The 15,753-nt window shown below is 44.1% G+C and overlaps 1 protein-coding gene across 1 annotated transcript; it reads left to right on the plus strand.

The window, feature by feature from the left end:
* The first annotated feature begins 13,443 nt into the window (after positions 1-13,443).
* On the plus strand, positions 13,444-15,506 carry LOC142938647 (G-protein coupled receptor 183). Its single transcript, XM_076081960.1, has 3 exons — positions 13,444-13,804; positions 14,230-14,744; positions 14,827-15,506. The coding sequence occupies exons 1-3, from the start codon at positions 13,444-13,446 to the stop codon at positions 15,052-15,054; spliced, it is 1,104 nt and encodes a 367-aa protein (XP_075938075.1). The 3' UTR covers positions 15,055-15,506.
* The last annotated feature ends 247 nt before the right edge of the window (positions 15,507-15,753 follow it).

Below are 15,753 nucleotides of genomic sequence, written 5' to 3' on the forward strand. Positions count from 1 at the left end.
GCCTCTAAAAATTATCTAACTTAAACGATCTGAGACAGAAACATTTGTCTGGTTGAACTCATAGACATATGGAACCTGTAACAAGAGGTTGCATGCAGGGACTGCTTATAATGTGACTATTTGCCATTTACTCTCTAGGTCATTTTGATGACAGATCGGCCTGTTCTTAATAGATGATCCTCTCTTCCAAAGGCTGACAACGCATAGAAAACATATTTCAACTCAAATGGCAGAAAGACGAGTTAGCCTCAAAGGATCAGAAATGACTTACAAATAGGCCCTTGTTTTTTATAAAGTCTATATCAACATATCTCAGTGTGCTGTTTCTGTGGGTTGTTTTACATAGATTGTATCCCTAACTAAAGATGGTTTATGTGTGCAACCTTTCCAGAAATGCGACGGAGTTGGAAAATTCCATCCACGGGTTACTTAGAAACTACATCTTTCCCTCCCCCCTTCCGTTCATCGAACACAATTGTTGTCTGCTAATCCAGTTTTGATAGCATTTGGCACACTTTCTTTGGATCACAGCGAGATGCTCAACTTCCATTCTGGTCTCCCCTAGGAACCTCTGAGCCCAAGAAAGCAGCCGACACCAGGTCGCGCCAGAGCAGGGGGGTTCTCTGTGTCCCCGTAAAGCTCAGAAAATAGTTTTTTTGATTCAAGTCACCCCTTTGCCACATGCACACACACACACACACGAGATCATCAGTCTGGTTGTCAATTCCAGATATATGCTGAATATATGTTTATTCTTGTCAATCTGTTATGTTGTTAAATGTTGCAATCACCTAATGACCCCCCTGTAAGGCAATAGAATATAAAATATTATGTCAAAGGCAAAAGCCTCTTGCCATTGTCCCCCCTCCGTACGCCCTGATCCAAATGGACAATGCATCACTAGGCCTTGATGCCTCAGAAGTCTGGGTTCATTAAAATCTTGAATGAGTGCCAAAGCTGTAGTCATAGATAAAAGGAATATGAAAGGATAACGAAATTTATGGATGGCAAGTCACCACCTCACCCTGGCATTTATAATAAACAAATGGTTTCTGTTTCCAATTTAAATTTCTCATTATACTGTGACTTTTGGAAAATGTGTTTTGATTTACCAACATTTTATCTGAAAAACTGTATAATTGATTAGATTTACATGGCTCTGATTTTAATGCTGATCGCCCGCCTTTCCCCCCCGACAGCCGCCCCACCCCCCCCCCACACACACACACACACACTCCCCAGCACCAACACTCAACAAAAAAAGAATGATCTGAACTGCTCCTGAGGCACATTATCATCATATAAAACAAACCTACATATCAAACAGGTTTGTTTTCTGATAAAATAATTGGCTTTAACCAGCATAGAATCCAATCCAATTCCCTTTGAATGAAACTTCTGTGAGGGCACCAAAAAAAAACAAAGAATGGTAAGATAGACTTCACAGCCCGAGTGAGATGGACATCAATGCGGTGTGCCAGCAATGGCTATATTAACCCATGGCTAAATCCCATCACACAAATGTCAGTGTATCCGTTATGAAACCATGACATTTAGATCCAAGGTCTCCATTGTGGTTTTAGAGGGAGCTGATGTTTGTCCATTCTTTGCATCCATCAAACCTGTACACAGCCTCACAGCCAACTGTACTCTCAACACAGAAAGGTTAAAGATCACAAGGGTTTATGTGTCTAATTTTATTGCATAATACAGACTGTGGTTTATGTCTTTATGTCAATTTGTGATAGTTTTCCTTCGTGAATATTACTACACAAGATACAAGATTTTCAAGTATGACCAATGTACTGTACACAAACAATGGTTTTAATGACAATGACAGAATTTGGCAATAAAACAATTGAGTGTAATGTTTTCTATTGACTGACAGTTACATGATATGTTATAAAAGACGCCTTTTCTTTTGAAAGTATTTTATTTAAAAAATTGTTACCAATTTTTATCCAGCATATATTGTCTGTCCTATTTTTTTTCAGTTTACATTTTTTTCAAATGATAAGTAACACTACTGTATGTGGATATTTTAGCACTTATTTTTGCATTGTGCTCAGCAGCTGTAATGTTTCTCAAACCATTTCACTAACTCCTCTGTCCAGTCTCCCCAAACATCGCCACCATCGCCGCAGCACACCGGGGGAAAGGAACCAACCTGACACACCACGACGACCACCACGTCATGTGCAATGAGGAGCAAAATCCGCATTCAAGAAGTGGACATGGTGTCACGAAGCTCACATGTTACGAGTCCAACACCTATAACTCACTTGGCTTAGAATCACGAGATGTTTAATTATTGCCTCCTTACATTAGCTTGGATTCCCCCCCCCCCCCCTCAGGCATCAGTTTTGGGGGTCAGGCTGTGGGGTAGTGGGGATGATAGTTTGTGTGTGTGTGTGTGTGTGGGGGGGGGGGGGGCGAGACTATTGGAGATGGCGAAGAGGAATAAAACCCCTTCATAACCACATCTCTCGCCCTCCATCGCCCCTTATCCTTACCAACGGCAGTCCAGATCCGGAATTACAAATGATATCATGACAATTTTTCACGCTCTTCAAACCAGTGATGTTTTACCGACTCATTTGCTATGATACCTTGTTACGGATCCAGCTGTGAATCAGGGACGTGTCATGGGGCTAGAAGCCCACCTCCCGCTGAGCCTGGCCAATGACCTGGAAGGCAATAGGGGATGCCAGTGCCTGCAGCATGTGCTGCACTGACAAAGCAGCAGGGCACCGTCAAAAACCCTCTCATACAAACTTTGCAGATCACTCCGTTTTTAACAGATGAGTAAGCACTGGTGCTGATTTTTTTATTTTTTTTCTCTGCCCTACACACACAAGGTTTATGGATTTCTCTCTGCGAGTCTGCGGCTCCGGTTGTCGCGTAGCAAAAACCCTTGCCCACAAGGGGAATAGTGTAGCGGTGGATCAGGGATGGAAGGCTGCAGATAGCATGTGGCAGGGTCACTGCGCAGGTTAAGCAACAATTCAGTTGAGTGCCTGTAAAGGAAGTGTAGTATGGTTGGAAAAGACCAGCACACCAGCTAAAGAGGCCACGCAATCCAGATAAAATTTTGGCCTTTGAACATACATTACAACATAGCCTGCGCACACTCAATACTGTATGTTTATGGATTTTAAGGTGAGAAAATATGTTGGCATGTTCCTCTTCGATCACTACATGGGAACACTTTGGAGATGTTTCTCCAAAATTGCAGCAATCCCAAACAATATTGTGTAATCCAATGAGACAAAGCAGCAATTTAATCCATTCATTAATTTTTGCATTCTTCAACAGGAATTCAATGAGGTTAAGGTTGTTTGGGTTTCCAGATGAGAGCCCTCACGCAATCCCAGGCCCCGATGACTTCTGCATTACTGGAATGATGCGGCCGGGACTGATGGAGCTGAGTGTGTCAGGAGGCATTAGCCTTCACAACCCAAAGCTGGTGGACAAAACCCGACTGCGCCCCCTGACCCAATCCACCGCCAAGTTACTGACCCAGCAATCATGAGAAAAACAGACAGAGAGAGAGAGAGAGAGGAAGGAGCAATGCCGCAAAAGACAGGAGAAGATATTAGACCAAAGTGAGGAAAATAAGACAAACACGCATCCACATTGAGATTAAAAAGCGGCGTAAAGAAAAGCAGGATGGACAAACAGAGCCTCCGACTTTTCTGCACGTTACCCAAATGGCAGGAAATGGTTTTAAGGGCTCTTTTTTTCCTGTTCGGTTCACCCTGATTCCCCCTCTCTCACTTCATTTAACTGAAGTAATGAGCAGGACCAGCCAGACCTCGGAATATTAACTTCTTGGGCACCTGTCATTTTGTTGAGGGAATGAGCTTTTGCACTTCAGTGATTCTGGGGATAATTCTACAATCGATAAACATGTTTACTTAAAGTCTCAAAAGACTAAAACGGCAAAAATATGAGCTGTGGGAAAGCTTGGGATGCAAAAAACGACACTGTTTTCAAGATCACTGCCTCCTAGTGCGGGCAGTGGCTCGCTGGATGCAAGCTTTATGAATGAATGTTCCGAGTATAGCGCACCGACGCGGCGCAAGCACAGTGGGTCGGTGGCCCTCGCAACACGACGCTGGCGGACTGAGGAACACCTACATCAGAGAGGACCTAAAGCTGTGTACACATGGTTCACCTCAGGACAGGGCCTGCTTCCAGCACAATGTCAATGTTGGACTCCCTCTGTGCTCTCTGAATGCAACCTCTGTGATGCTACAGCAGACAGTGCTGCAACATACGGGACAAAGCATCGCGGCGGTGAAAGCGGTTTAAAAACGCGGTGCTCTTGTTTAACAGCCGAACCCAGTGGCAAGGATGTGCCTGCTTATTTCCATATGTTGCACATCCCGTCTGATTTATGAAATGATATGAGTTCATTCATTATTCATATTTGGTAGAGTAGAGTTATTACCATTTCCCCCCATCAGGCTCGCCACTGACACCGTAAACATTTATGAAATCACAGTTCGCCCAAGGCGTTTGCCGCCGCTGTGAAAAGTGGTCACAATTGACTAGTTAGCACGGGCGCGCGGCCCGCTGGAGACAGCCACTAAATGCCATACAAGTGACCCGTGAATTTTTAATACCAGCCAAGTGGTGACAATAAGACAAGTGACGAGGAGGAAGAATGACTGAATGTCACCGAGGCATGCTCTGCTTCAAACTCCGGGGCCGAGTCCACGTTATTACTGCGCTCCGAGCGGCACGGGAGACATTCAGCCTCAATCTTGACGCAGTCCAGATCCAGAGTGTACTGTGTATTTACACCAGGACCCAACATGCAATCAGCACGTTTCACTTGTAGATGTCCTACTCTGATTATAAAGCTACATTCTTTTCAAATGAATACAAATTTCACACCACAGCAGACTTAGTTGTAAGCTAATTTGTCACAGGCTTATCGCGGCCTATTCATCATTGATCTAGTAATTACCAGAATGATCTACAGGATAGCCCTGCCCCCCCCTCGCTTTGTCCCCCTCTCTTCTCCCCTTAGCGATGGTCAGCCTGTAAAACCAGGATGTGTTGGCACCTTTATGATATAAATACGCACACACCCTGGGCATAAGAAAGCTGTCAACAGAACATTTGTTTTCCATTTTTCACCACCCAAAGCACTTCAAGCTGAGGGGTGAGGGAAAAAAAAGAAAAAAGGAGACAAGGCGTTAAAAATGTACCGCAACACTAACTATTTTGCCCCTTGGTGGATGTGGGTGCTTGAACAGATGGGGCTCCAATTGGTTTGCTTTTTTATTCAGTGCAACAGGGTCGTCAGAAATTTCCATTCAGTAAGCTCTCACCTCCACACATGCTCGGTTGCGGTTGGCAGATGCAGATTGAAGGCATAAACGCGCACGCAGTACATTCACACGTGCTTAATTATGTGTGCTGACACCCATACACACACACCCACACACACACACAAACACACACACACATAGCAGCTGCTATTGCCGTTCTCTCTCAGTGCCCATTCATCACTTAACTTTTTGCTGATTGAAAAACACAAGTGCATGTCAAGTGAACTGAAAGACAAGGGATGTCAGAGGTGCGTGAGCTGACCCACGCATGCTAGTAAGCTGTGATGAACACCCCCCCCCCCCCCCCCCCCCCCCAAATCCACCCTACCGTAAATAGATCAAAGCACATCTGTTTCTGTGTCCAGCAGCCACACATCTATAATTGCGAACTGGCCTTAATGGCTCAGAGCGACCCGTCAGATGCTAAGCAGTTTGGACATAGGAGATGCTGAAGCATATGAGCGGAGCGCAACCATCGGTAATCGCCGGACAGGGAATTCTCTGGAGCCACGGCGGCGGCTGTCTCGGTCTCTAGTGGACTGAAATAGATATCACAACTTCAGCCCAGGGACGGAGGCCCCCGAGGGGCCCGGAGCTGACCACACAGCTGGGATTGCGGAGAAGGGGTTGATCAGTGGTCAGAGGCAGGGGACACCACTGGGATCAGAGGTGGGGTGTGGAGAAGAAGTTGGTTTAAGGTTTAGAGAAACGTTATGGCTGGTTGGTGACAGTGTATTCACAGAATTTAAGAAAGTGATTCACCCTAAAAGGTGTTGTTTTTTGGGCAAAAGAGAGAATGCAGAGCAGTTGATGGTTTCGGCTGAACGTGGTAAAGCTCTGAGTGACGAGAGAAGCCTCAAGTTGGCCAGTTGTCACACTGTGACACTGATTCGGCCTAATGAGCGTAGCGCTGTCACCACACATCTGCCTCTCATTCACTTGTAGGATCTGGCACACTCAAGACCTGCTGGAGTCACCGCTAGATGCTGGAACCGGAGACTCCACCACCTCACTGCAATCGGCCCCGGCTGCCAGGATTACAAGGAGGAGAGCAAAATAACTTGTACTTGTACCACGGAATCAAACATAACAGCGCGCACACATTTTGAGTCGGCCCACTTAAAAAGGACAAGGCCTGACAAGAATTCTTAAGTTGGCAAGCAGTAAAAAAGTTTGATTGATGAAAGAACGTCGATTTTTATCGAAATATAAAATTGTAACAATGACTTGTCTGCCGTCACTTATGTATTCAAAAAGGTGCTGAGACTTTTATATTTTGTATTTACTGGTGTTTGTTTGCTTATGATTGCAAACAAATCATATTATTCATTGAAGAAAAAAAAGATCTTCATTTATTATCTTCTTCATGACTCACATAAACCTAATTTTTAAATGAGTGTGACTTTCTAGCATGTCACTATCACATGACGGGTAAATTCTGTCTCAAACAATATAGGTATCCCTACAATTGTTTATGATAACAAACGCCACACTGTCTTCGACTCGCTCAATATGATCCAGCAGATGAAGCTGTTACAGTAATGGAATTGGAGCACATGCGGTAGATACTGTTGATCGGAAGAGACAACGAGACAACGAGACAACGAGGATGACCGTATGTCCCGCATGTGATGATGATTAGGTCGTGGTGTCTCTGATCTGCAGAGGACAGCAGTCCTCCCCATCTGTCCTGACTCTGAAGGCGTCTGCGTAGACGGAGCAGCCACTCAGAAATTCCTCATGGGCATCCTCCTGGAAAATAGCACAAAGGTTTACCAAACATCATTGTGGCGGTGGCACCAATTATTGTTAATATACATCAAATAGCCTCGGCCGAGTCCGAGGAGCGGACTGATCACTCCAATGACGGCAACTGTCAGTCTGCGCCCGAATGAAGAGAGCTGTTGAAATAATTAGTCCATGCCCTGTGAATAAAACAATAATACAGCGGAGATGACATCCAAAATATGCACATAGTCTCAGATGACCTGAAAACCTGCCGGGGCACGGACCGCCGAACAAGGCCTCGTCTTCAGCCGGTGGCCACAGATGAATGCAGGCTTTGTTTTAAGTGCTCTATGTACATGTTGGGGTAACGTTAGTGAAGGGGAACAGCGACAGGAAAACGCAGCAGTCATTGGGACAGCGTTTGTTTGACCTTATGTACATGAGTTTTGACGTGTGCACACATTTGCTGCAGTGTACGTTTGCATTTCAGGTTTTATTAGATTTGAAAACAGGTACCGTGTCGTTTTTTAAAAAGATTTACACATTTCTTCATCACCAAATCATATCAGAGAGAGCAAAAAAGCAAGAACCCCAGGTCATATATGTATATGTGCAGTTAAACCTGAAAAGAAAAATAAATTTAAGAGAAATATGAAAAATAAGAAAATAAAAAACACCAGCAAAGAAGGTCAAAGGTCAGCGCTCAGAACTAGAGGGACTGTTTTGCTGCAGATCCTGAAGATGGTGCTGCTCAGCTGCATTTCTCAAATAATTTTAGCAGAAGTATACAGACAAAACCGCATTGCATTGAAAGACAGTCATGTGAGACCTCCTCACTTCAGGTTTCAGATCCAGTATCCGTGCTGCTGACCAAGTCACTAAATCCCTACCAGCCCCAGGGGAGCGGCACTGTAGCTGACCTCTGACCTGTGATTCACCTATGGAGGGGAGTGGGCTAATTGTCCAGATGATCATTGATGTCTCACTTTTTGTTTGCTCGATTGACTGAAACCGTTTAAGATGAAGTCAATCAAACTACAAGAAGTCATGTGTGTGTGTCTGTGGACTGGTTTGTGTTCAATTTCAGCTCAGAATACACCATTGCATTTGCATGTGTTTGTCTTGTAAATGAACTGTGCATGTGGGATTCTAATTATTTATCAAATAATATCAACATTTTTGTTTCTCACTAAATATTCCCAGCTACTGTAGCTCTACAGAAGTTAATCAGTTAATCAATTGTGCTCAGCAAACAACTAACCTAAAACAGTAGAGCATAGAGGAATTACTAGCAAATTACTGGTAATTCCAAGTGAATTGTATGGCCACTGCACTTACACATTAAGAGGCATGATGAGTGAAAACAACATTGAAGGCTTTAAGGAATAACTTTTTGAGTTCTGCGTACTCTTTATGGTTTCAATGTACTTTAAAGCTACTGCTGTACAACATGATTAAATGACAGTACCATGTTTTGGTTTCCAGCAGTGATGTTACCTTCAATGCTTTCTGTTCAGAATTGGGCCTTCACATCTTGATGTCTATTTCACTGTGCTGCTGCATCGGGTTTTTTGTCTGAAGCTCCAACAAAACTTTTTCATGCATCTAAAACCCGGGAACAACTTCTGAGCAAGCAAAAAAATTATCAGACCACTTCAACTTTTTCAGGTTATAACAATCAACGATTCCTCGACATGTGGCCAATCAGAGCTTACCGTCTGCAGTTGCTGTAGTGAGTTGTGTATGTGTATGTGAGTTTATGTACCGCAAGGCTTTTCCTAAATGTGGGAGCAAGGTGGAGATCGCGGCTTGTTCATGAGTGTGAAGTCACGAGCAGTTCAAACGGACACCAGGCACGATGAGCAGGCGTGTGTTTTTAGCACAACCAGCCACACTAGTGTCAACACCGTGACATGTTAGATTAGGAGAGGCTCGCCATGAACGAAAGGGACTGTGGACTGTGGCTTTAAAACGCTGTCCATGCACACCTGTGACAGCGTGAAATGTCGGGCCCTTCACACGCACACAGCCTCAGTCAGCACGAGAGCACTTGTATCTTCATTTACATTAATTTTTAGGTAAGGCAAGCCGAGCGAAGCGGCGTACTTGTCTCTGTGAAGCGAAGGGTCTAAATAGTGTTTTGGTTGAAAACCACACAAGAGCTCGTCAGTGGCGACGGTGACAAGCGGGGACGCAAAGTGTGAACGAGGAGAGAGTGTGGAGCAGGGGACATGGATTCTGAGCGGGGCAGGCGGTGGCTGATGCAGGGGGGGTGGTGGTGATGATGAGAATGGACACGAGCCACATGAGGCCCCCTGACAACGCAGGAGTCCCCCTGCGGTATGTCCAGCAGTCTACTTATGCACACACACACACACACACACACAGATGCATAAACGCACACAAGCACGCAATTTTAACACCACCACACTGACTTTGTAAAATAGAAATATTAAATAACGAGAGTAAAACAAACTAAAACATTTTTTTTAAAACCGAAACATTTTGCTCAAATTAATTTCGTCCTTTAATTTGAATGGCGCTGCATTATTTTCTGTTTCTGATTCGTAGTGATTGCACCCCCTCTAGTGGTTTTATGCAATAATAGCAGTCAACATTTATAGCAGCCTGCATTGCAACTGAACTCACAAATATACTGCATGTCTATTTGTAAAAAAATCCCCATTACTTAACAGTGATTGTCCATCAGAACACTGCTTTTGTTCAGCTGCTGACTGGGTCGACAGCAGCACGGCTAAGTTGGCCCGATAAAGCAGACTAGAAGTTCGACCGCGTGGGGGGAAAGTTTCACACACAATTCATTTTGGCAGCGAAAAACATCCTAAATTTGGTTAGGCATCGTTTGTGGAACCACGCTGGCTGTTCCGCACGCGTCGAGGACACCAGAAGTCATTCCCAGTTTGCCTCACCAACACACCGCTGGTCCCCCCCCCCCCCCCCCCACCACCACAAGGGGTGCCTTTAAAACGATATGCCTTCTGGGGTGTTCTTTTATGGGGCTGCAGTCGCAACCATTGACTATTGTATAATTCTCTTTAAATCAGTTTGTCCCCCCCCCCCTTTTTTTTTGAGCCCACCCCTGACTTAACAACCAGAAAAAGGTCACATTTCTGAGAAGTGACTTCCATGCATGTTCCATGCTGGGTCGTCACTTTCAATTTCCTAAGACCTTTCATGTCACACACCCATCAACCCAGAGAACTGCTACACACCGTGTGCACCATTTCCACAGTGCTGGTGTGATCTATGAAGTAGAATACTGTAAATCAAAAAGCGACCTATTCTAAGCAGTCATTTTGACTAGATTACATTTAGGTGCAGAGTTGATCCAAAAAGAGAGGCACCGTTGCGATTTCAAGCTTTCGGATTAACTTTAAAGAGCAGGTTTGCACATGTTTGAGATGAATAGAGAGGTAAAAGTCATTGATGCAGCTCTTAATTACATTGCTTGTTTTGACTTGTGAAAACTCAAAGGGCATGCATGAGCAGAAGTGATCATCTCCTTCTTTCCATGTCCTCCCGCTGTATTTAACACTGAGAACCCCCCCTCCCCCCCTCCCCAGGACACCTAGCGAGCGCTCAACAAACGACGCGTCTTTCCCTTTTTCCAGCACACGAGATGTTTAACTCTGCGCACACAATTAATGGAGCATGAAATGCATGCCTGAAGTGCAGCAGGCTCCTAACCTGCAGGTGACATGAAGCTCTTATTGTGACCTAACTGAGCTGTATTATAACCGCATTTGACTGGTGACAATTAGTGACCTTTTGCCTTTCCAGCAGCCATCCATTTCAATTACACCAACCTGGAGAGCTCTGGTGGGCGAGCGAGATGAGATACTGTAGCCAGTGTACTACTACTACTACTGTACTGATATTGTTAGCTTGGCCACTGTACTGTACCATTAGTCTTACAATAATTTGATATGATTTAGCACACCGTTGGACCTCATGTCGTATCACATTTGTATTTTGATTGAGGGTTTAAGTGATAATAATGGTTATTATTTTTGGCTCTTATGTTCTTTGAAAGGTCGTGGCAATGTGAACTCTTACAAGGGCTCTTTCTTTTTTTCTCCTTTATTAGACAGATAACAGTATAGAGACAAACTGAAAACAGGGACAGAGAGAGAGGGGTATGACATGCAACAAATATCCAAAGGCCAGTATCAAACCCCCGGACCGTGAGTTAATATGGTATGCACTTTCAGCATTTGGCTACCAAGATGCTCCACAAATGATCTTTTATAAAATGCTAGCTTTCAATGTCTATCATAGAAAATGATAATCATCTCAGGCTATCACTGAGATAAATTTGATAAAGAATGATGAGTGAGAATTTGCAAACTGAGGTTTTGTTTGCTGAAGTGATGCTGCTGCAGCTTACTTTGCCACATCTTTATAAACACCATAACTATTCTCAGAATTTAACCAGTTTTTTTTTCAGTTGGGATTGTTCACGTTTTAAATTATTTTAGCTGGTTGGTGGTTGAGCTGTATGTAGAGGTGAACTTCTTCAAACTGTTAGTGATTCATTCACACATCACAGGTTTTTTTTGGTTGTGTTATTGTTATACAAGCACCAGCAACACTTCCGTTTCCTTCTATATATTCCAACAGCTCCACCTCAGGCCTGCATGCCTTCACCTCAGCTACGTTGAGTTCAAACTTGAGAAACCTCAGAGGCAGGAAGGTATTATAAAACCTCACACTTAATCACTTCATCTAACCTTTCTCAAAAATACGCTGCACCCGCTGCAAGCGGTAGTGCAAATACGTGCACTCTTTCATTGAACTCCAGCTAGACCAAAGCGACCAAACTGAAATGGATACTTCATGCATGCAGAGAAGCGACATTAACGCAAACACACGCTTACTTTATCTCTCTCTCTCTTCTCTCTCTTTCGCTCTCTCTCTCTCTCTCTCTCTATCTCTCTAACACACACTGAAAGCACTCTGTAGCACTCTTGTTTTAACCACATTGTGGGAATGTGAGGTTTGTGCCCTTAGTCCCATAGTGGGGACTCACCTTCTATTTGGGACAAAAAGTGGGTACCCAAAAGGTTAACCATCAATATTTAGAGGTGATACTTTCCTTTAGACTTACAGTTAGTGTTGTACACCTAAATCACACAAAACGTAACCTATGTCGGCCTACTTAATGGTGCAAGATTGGGAGCATTTCAAATGCTTCTCAGTGGCTCGCAACTCATTGGTGCTAACAACGGAAAGCAGCGCTAACAGCGTTTACCTGAGAACCACAGGGTGGGCACCACGTCTTCGCGACGACCCTGTCTGTCGGGACGACGTTATAAGCTGTAAACACCGTACCAGCGCAGTGCAGAGCGGCGGTGATGAGCTAGCCAGAGGGGCATGCTCACATGCACGAACATGCACTTAAAGTACACACGGCCAGCCCGGCTATGTCAACAAAGCAAGGAGAAAGTCTGATAACAGCACACACAGAGAGAGAGACTTCATTCTCTTCTCAGGTAAACAGCTGACACATACAACGCTGATGCTAGAATGGAACTGAGAGTGTCATAGTTTGAGACGTAGGGCCACTGGGAGTGAGAACGTGTTGGCCAAGACGGAACAGTACGATGTCTATGTCATACATGTATACCTTTATACATGCAGATGCACCAATCCTTATTTGTGTAGGAGCTTTGAAAGAGTTTGCAACTCATCAAATGTCCTTAACAGGTGACTGAGATATACATTTTATAATTAATATTCATATCAATATTATTGTGTACTTTTGTATATTGATGCTCTGGCAACATTTCTGAAAATGTCATGTCAATAAAGCACATTGAATTGAGCGAGAGAGAGAGAGAGAGAGAGACAGAGAGACAGAGACAGAGAGAGAGAGAGACAGAGAGAGAGAGAGAGAGGTCAAATTAACATTTTAGTTAAAATCACAAAATGTTCTATCTTCATTTAGTTATCATGCTATTAAAATTGAGGGGACTATAGATCACATTTGTTTCAAAATTGTCAATGTAAAGCTATAAAACAGTCTGCCACGCACAGTGCATAGAGATCTTCAAACTACTGGTGTTTCAGTAAGACAGACATATGATGTCAAAAAGGAGAGGTGGGATTTGAACACTGCTTCCAACCTTTTCAGAGGCATTTCAAGTAACACAGCTCAATTTACAACCACAACCAGCAGACTCAGGAGTGTAAACAGTAAATCAGCTGGGGAACCGTATCTCTTGTTGTAAGTACTATACATATGTATTATCTTTATCTACTGTATAGCTCCGTTTTCCTTTGTTTATTGTTCCTTTGCTTATGCACTCTTGTCTTCTGCTTTTTGATTTATGATTTTCACACTTTTCTCAAAATGACAGGTGAGATGGCGTTTGAAAATATCACCCCGGACTCAGCCGAAAACCCTCCAAACCAGAGCAGCTGCGACGTGTTTGTCTACCAGAGGTCTGCCGTGGTGCTCTTCCCAATTTTCTACTCTGTGGTTTTCATTATCAGTGTTTGCGGCAACAGCTTGGTCCTCTACGTGATCTGCCAGAGGAAGCAGAAGTTCAACTCCACCTCTGTCTATCTGGTCAACCTCGCGCTGTCCGACGCCCTGTTCACACTGGCGCTGCCTGGACGAATTATTTACTACATCCGCCACTTTGACTGGCCCTTTGGTGACCTCCTCTGCAGACTGACAACGCTCCTCTTCTTTGCAAATACATATGCAGGTAATATTGGTTCTGTTGCCAATAAGGCTCCACGAGTGTGTTTTTACACTTTGTAAACATATGCTACCACATCTCCACGTTCAGACTTTATTTTTCCACGTTTAACTTTATGTGAGAGAGACATAAGCATTTACATAGGAGAAAAAAAACAGTATACGATTAAGAGTTCATTCAAAATTTGCATCCAACCTTCATATACTTCCAAGTATATGAAGTGTAAAAAGTTTGTTGACCATTTCAATTATTAAAATGGGACCAGTATGGTGGAAACACCTTCTACAAAGTCATGGATGCGCAGCCCATTTGGTCAACATTCATGATCTCTACTTTTGATTATTATCTGTGGAATTATGTATTTGTTTTGCCATCCTGCCCTGCATGCGTTAAGCAGAAACTACATTGCGTATCCATCATATTTCCACCAGGTATTGGCTTCATGACCTGCATCAGTCTGGATCGATACCTGGCCATGGTGCATCCACACCGGCTGCAGTGTTTGCGAAGCGTGAGGGTGGTTCGCAGGGTCTCCTGCGTGGTCTGGGCCCTGGTCTCCCTGCAGGTGGCCCCCCTACTGTTCCGCAGCATGCTGCGCGAGCACCAGGGGAGGCGAACCTGCATGGAGTACTTCAACTTTGAGGGCTCCCGCTTCACGCCTTATCTCCTGCTCCTGGCCTGCGCCGTCTCCTTCTGCTGTCCGCTCGCCGTCATCGCCGGCTGCTACGCCAAGATCAACCTGAAGCTGCGAGCCGCGGCCAAGCAGAACTCAATGACCGGTCGATCAAGGAGGAATCACAGGGTCAACACCATCATTCTCCTCATCCTCCTCACTTTTATCGCGTGCTTCAGCCCTTACCACCTCAACGTCATGCAGTTTATGTCCAGAAAGATACACCATCAGGCAACGTGCGAGGAACTGAGGGCCTTTAAGGTGTCCTTACAGGTAGGACCGGTGCTCCTTCGTTTGATTGTCGAACCATTCCCCGTCAATTTTTACTCCTTATGATATACCCTCTCCCTTGCAGATCACAGTTTCGCTCATGAACTTCAACTGCTGCTTGGACCCAGTCATCTACTTCTTTGCCATTAAGACCTACAAGAAGCGGGTGCTGAGCCTGTTCAAGGACTATCTGTATACTTCCGCCGCCTCCTCCAAAATGACAGCTGAGAACAGCAGCACAACACCAGAGAGAAACCACAGCTCAGCTTTACAGGAGATACACAACCAGTGTCACAGAGAAGACCTACATTAAGGCCTATTTTAGTCCCTCTGTCTGTGGAAATGACAAGTCTTTCACTTGAGATATTGTGGCATGTTCATATGCAGTGGGTAAACATTAAAATGCAACATCAAATTTGCTAAAAATAACAAACAAAAGTGTTAATAACAATGATGTTTGGTTGATAACATTGTGTGATTTATTCTTCTATATCTATTATATTTCTGTTTTTACATTATATCGTATTGCTTTTCTTGTTAACATGCGTCTGTGATACAGTGTCATAAAGTAATGTAAAAATGAATTCTGCTTGAATCAGTGTAAGGGGGAGGAAACGTCCTCACTGTCCCAAATAAGCTTTTTTCTGTAACAGTTTTTGTGGTCATTACAACGGCAACTTTCGCTTCCTTTTTGTAGAGAAACACATATGCGGACCAAGTCGTGTGTAAGTGGGTAGTTAGTTTATTATTGGACACCGAAGCTGCTAATAAATACATCTGTAATGTGTGCTCTGTTATTACTAAAAAACTTGTTTCATATGGTCCCCATAGCTACATATAATGCAAGAAAGTTGGGTATGCCAAAATGAAACCGTGTCACACATCTCTCTTTCATATCCACTTCTGAGTTCTGTGTGGGAGTGCGTAGATGAGCATTGTCACCGCTTCCTCACCCACCTTTCCTGCTCCCCCTCACGGGCCTCATTCCAGCTGGGTTCCACATCTTGTGGTC

Source organism: Anarhichas minor, unplaced genomic scaffold, assembly GCF_050575085.1.
Source record: "Anarhichas minor isolate MPS153535 unplaced genomic scaffold, ASM5057508v1 ptg000087l, whole genome shotgun sequence".
NCBI classification, from domain to species: Eukaryota; Metazoa; Chordata; class Actinopteri; order Perciformes; family Anarhichadidae; genus Anarhichas; species Anarhichas minor.